Below are 5462 nucleotides of genomic sequence, written 5' to 3'. Positions count from 1 at the left end.
TAGATTCAGTTTAGATAAAATAAGATTTAGAAAGAATACAGAGAATTAATATTTTTGTATTAGAGTTGCAGGTGAGTACAGATGTGGAGAAGTATTTTACTTGGAAAATTTCTGCTGACGCAGGTCTCAAAATGTCTTACTCACTGCAAGGTTGTCTTTACACCCAGACTTTCCGCCAGTTTACTGATTTATCCCCTAAAAAGTAACGTGAGTAGACTTTTTTCTGATTACAGTCCACTAATTTCCAGGTATCTGTTTACTGCTCAGTAACAGATGCAGCAGGTGTTAGGAGAATTGCTCGTATGTCTTGCCTCGCCCAGGGCTTCACCTGGGCACTTAGTAATTGTGCTACCACTGAGACACAGCTTAGTTGCCCTACTGACTACCAGTCGGTCATTAAGACTGCAAGCCACTTGTATATTAACTCAAATATTCCACATATAATAGATTATGGTCCACTTTCACAATAAGTCTCAAACCTGCGTGAGGTCGTTTAATGCAAAGCCCACACAATCGACACCAAATTCTCAAGGGTAGTAAAAGACAAAAATATATAGCTGAATTTTCTTTTATATCCGCATACAAAAGTTCTTAAACTAGTCACAAAAATGGCGATGAAACTACAATGATAATTTGAGCAATTGATCACACGTACAAGAGTGTTCCTGATAGCGTTGCATTCATGAACCCTGAATCTACTCAACAGGTATATATGGATGACTAGTGAAGATGACCTATACACAAATGATTGATTATGTTATCTACAATGCTATGTCAATTGTCTGGATTAAAATTGTACAAAAAAAAACGTGGTTTAACATAGCTTTGAGTATGATAAAAATATAATTTAACTGATACTTAGGTAACCAGTAATATAAACAGCATAATGTTACAATAATCGGGTAACTAATACTATGTAAAATGCATATTAGAGTTAGCAAAAACTAAAATTTATTGTAGCCCTTCCAACCTCACACACTGCTAACGCAACTTTTACAAATAAAATTACCATTATCAAAGCTCCATTATAAGTTTGACAAGTTAATTACCTGATTCTGCTAAGGGACTTAACAATTGACGAAGAATATAATACCTCAAGTTTTGTGATTATGTTATGCTCACTCCTCTCCAATAAAAAAAAAATTCATATTTTTATGTAATCAGACTGAGGAGGGCTTTTCTGGTGGGAATCTTGACAAACAATAGGCCAAGTGAGGGAGCGTGAAGGAGCCACATGGGCAGCGTGCTGCCAGTTACTGTATCAGGGCAGGTCATGGTGGGTTATATAAATTTAAGTACCTTCACAGAATACTGCCAATTTGCCCCATAAGCCTCCACGCTCAGGTGATGAACCGCTGCCATTACCCAGTTTCTGGCTTAATAAACTGTGCTGTGGTAGTTTCAAAGTAACTGTCATACATGGAAAACATGGTGATATTAAATGCATATTAGCTGCTTAAAAATAAAGAGGACGGTTCACATACAAGAGGGCATAAAACATTAGGAAGATTTTCTTCGTATAACACTCGCATAATTCTTCAAAAAACAATAAGAGAAAAAGAGGGCCTAGTTAACGCATTGTATTCTCAAAACGCTGAATATAAATTCAATTTATAGACAGTTGTATATTTTTAACTTTTACTTCACTGAGAAAAATAACTTGTGCTTGTTGGGAACACATGCTATTGAGGTTAAGTACAGTAGTAGTATTTGGAATAGTAATCGATATTAGCCTCATGACTCTACGTCAAAAGTATCGAAATTTTTGGGCTAGTATTTTCATTTTATCACATAAGAATAAAATTGTGTTAAGTACTAGAGGTGTCCCCAAGCCATGGACCAGGTGAAGGCACTTTATGAGACAAATGCTCTCTTGGACCCAGCAAGGACTGCCAGATTTCCTCGAGCACACTATACACTCAACACTTCTTATAGTGCCCTGAGATGATTCTCTGTACACCTCTTAATTCATAGCAAAAGTTGGAGATGAAACATTTGGTGGTCTGAAATACACATACTTCACCTCCAGGCTTTGCTACTGCTTGAGAATTTGTTGTACTTGGTTTATCATATTCCCATTAAGCTCATTTTCGCTCACCTAGAGATCCGACTTCTGGTGGATAATTTCCTCTTGCTCTTGTGGCTCTCTTGGAAGATGGAAATATATCATCCCGGTTATAAAAAAGGATAATACGTACTACCTTAATGCCTTGAAGCATTTAGGAAATCACAAACGTATCATTAAACCTTCATGGTATATAAAAATAAAAGAGGCTTGTATAGAAATGATCAAGGAAGACAGTGGCGCTCCATGGTGTAGCCAGACTGGATGTGTAGTGTGTTAGAGTCTGAGGTGTGGTCCTGGTGGAGGGTCAGTTTGATTACTGTCTTCACCTCCTGACGAGGGTCAGCCACAACCTGCGCTAACCTGCAATTAAAACAATTTTCATCACAAACGAATTGTAACCACTTTATAATAGCTACAATAAATTAGCTTTTAAATCAATAAGATCTTAAATATATGTAAAATACTTTTCATACTTGTTACTTTAGTATAATCGACATTTATGCATAATGTAAGCTGGAAAATGAAAATGTATCTTCTCAGTAAAAAAGTGCTGCGTACGAAAGTTTATGAATGCATATATGGATAAAATAAAACAAGGTAAGATGATCACTCTATATTTCTGTGTCACACTGAAGCCCTCTTCCTCAAACTGAAGAGGTCCTCATTAGTAGACCAAAATACACAGTAATCTTCCTAATTTTTTCTTGTGGATTTTGTTCTTAGTGCCTTTGACCAATGTTTATTACGCTTTCGTGTACGAAAAACATGAGCATTACTTATTTCCAAGTAAAATTCTTACCGTTTTGAGGAGTATCCATCATGAAGGTAAAGTTCGACCAGAGCACTGCGGAGTCCCAGAGGACGGTCACAACTCAGCCTCAACACGTCATGGGCAGCCCTGCACACACACACACACACAACTTTATATAAATTTCTACCCAATTATTGTGCATTATTATTATTATTTTATATTACATTATTATATTTGTTATTATTATTATTATTATATTAATAGTAAAGTGGATAACCAGCAGGGGTCATACAGTGCCTAAGGAATGGGAGATAATAAGGTTCTTCCGAGAATTGGGAGATTACCTCCAGTTCCTCAGATCATAAGCCCTTTAATATACCGCCCTTGAAGGAATGTGCACCAAGATATATTTTGTGTATCCAAAATCTTAAAAAAAAATAAGTTGCTTTACTATACTGAGTTTGTAATTATGAACTGATTATAAAGACTTCTTGTTTACTGAGAGCATTCTAATTTGCGCTTGGTATTTCAGTCCTGCCAGTCATAGAAAAAAAATATTTATGTAATTTTATTTAACTTCACGAAGATAGTAAGGTAAACAATGCGAACTTTATCCCTATCATGTGTTGCACGCATGCCACGTTATGGCACTATACAGTTTTATCTTATAAAAGCAACCTCTTCCATTTAAAAATATATATATTTGTACACTCTAAAATACAAACTACTGAAACATTATGAATAACAACCAACAGTGAAGTGTATAACCCAGCCCCGCTGCTACAACTTAAAATACTTATTATCAAGGTTTGGTATTACAGCTCCCATAATACATAAGGGGAATTACCAATAGACCCCTCGCTGTTTTCACGAGAAACTGGACAAATACCTAAAGTCAGTGCCCGATCAGCCGGGCTGTGGCTCGTAGGCTGGATTGCATTCGGCCAGCAATAACAGTCTGGTTGATTAGTCCCTGATCCACTGGGTCCTCGACCAGAGTCGAGGACCTGGCCGCGGGGGCGTTGACCCCCGGAACAACCTCAAGGTAGTATCCATTTATACGTTCAGGGTTTTAGTAAATTTATTTTTTTCAGTGACCTTTTTTTATATTATATTAAAAAATATTTTTTTTGAACATTTTAATATTTTCCAAAAATATTTTTTGAAAGTTATACTTAAAAATAAGTATAATGCTGCAATATTTTTGCAACATTAACAAATATAATTGTGAGTATTATATTAAACAAGTGTATATATATATATATATATATATATATATATATATATATATATATATATATATATATATATTTATATATATATTTATATATGTATATATATATTTATATATTTACACATAAAATTTTGTGAATATTAATATATCCACACAAAATTTTGTGTATAGCATAAAAAAAGGCCCTTAAAAACTTAATTTACAAAACAGAAGGTTAATATAGTATACCGTAAATACATACTGACGTACTAATAATGCCAAGTGTTACTCGTAAGAGGTTTTAATTTGGGCAGCATTGTGAGGTCAAGTCTTCACTGTTGGTTATTATTTCGGGCTAAAATTTCCAACTACTACTCGGTAGAACTCAGGCATTAGTTTACATTTTACAATACTGTACACCTATGTACACCACGAAATAAGTATTTCTTGAGCAAATTGTTATTTTGGGAGATATTAGCAAAAATGACATTTAATTTGGTTGGATGGCACGTGAGACAACGCATAATATTGTGTTAGGTGTCTGACTGAACGTAAGCAAAGATGGCGGAGTAAGGTTAACGTTACTTTAGGCTGGGCTAGGTGAGTTTCATTAGGTTACGTTTCTGTTTTACCATTACACAACAAAATATTTCAGCTATAAATCTGACTTAACACTGTACAAGTCAAGCCATACTTAATGGCAAAAATCCGTTGAGGAGAAGTCGTCTAACATAACCTTATTTTGACTAAATCAAAAGAGGTACACCTAGTAAATAAGTGTATTTTAGTTTACTGTGTTTACTTAATAAGTACTGTATATGTGGATTATTATATTGTTGCAGTACTGTATTGTAGTATTGTATTTTAGAAGAATAATAGTCACAATACCCTGGCTGGACCAACTCACGACTAACACATAAGCTGGAAATGTAAATTATACGAAGTTTCGGTCCATCCTTGACCATTATCAACTCTCGAGTCACAGGTTGAACAGAACTTTCTTGCGCTTCTATTTCCAATTGGTAGGTTAGTTGTGGTTTTCATTTTTGTAAACTAACCTGAGTAGTGTGGTGCGGGAGATGAGGAAAGCTTCATAGTTGAGGTACCGTTCTACTCCCCTATGTAAGACACTCTTCAACTTCTCCATCACAAGCAGTGCCTCCCCGCTCTCCACTTCCTCTGTAATACACCAAATATATAAATCAACTTATTTACCCAGACTATTTGCAAAATATTCAAATTTTAATTAGTAAACATTTCTGTAAGTTATAGCCGTAGGTACATCGTATTAAATTCCGTATTTTATATATTAGTCACCATAGAGCGAAAAACTAATGCGAAGGACCTGGGAGTGATAATGTCAGAGAATCTCACTTTCAAAGACCACAACAATGTTTCTACCACATTTGCTATGAAAATGATAGAATGGA

At 35.1% G+C, this 5462-nt stretch overlaps 1 protein-coding gene across 1 annotated transcript; it reads right to left on the bottom strand.

Annotated features, from left to right (window-relative positions):
• Nucleotides 1-550: 550 nt before the first annotated feature.
• On the bottom strand, nt 551-5241 carry LOC128687421 (uncharacterized). Its single transcript, XM_053774888.2, has 3 exons — nt 5091-5241; nt 2868-2966; nt 551-2428 (listed from the first exon to the last, which is right to left on the bottom strand). The coding sequence occupies exons 1-3, from the start codon at nt 5177-5179 to the stop codon at nt 2290-2292; spliced, it is 327 nt and encodes a 108-aa protein (XP_053630863.2). The 5' UTR covers nt 5180-5241; the 3' UTR covers nt 551-2289.
• Between the last annotated feature and the right edge of the window lie 221 nt (nt 5242-5462).

The sequence above is a fragment of the Cherax quadricarinatus genome, chromosome 40, assembly GCF_038502225.1.
Source record: "Cherax quadricarinatus isolate ZL_2023a chromosome 40, ASM3850222v1, whole genome shotgun sequence".
Taxonomy (NCBI): domain Eukaryota; kingdom Metazoa; phylum Arthropoda; class Malacostraca; order Decapoda; family Parastacidae; genus Cherax; species Cherax quadricarinatus.
The sequence above is the reverse complement of the archived record's forward strand: the minus strand, read 5'-3'. Positions and strand labels throughout refer to the sequence as shown.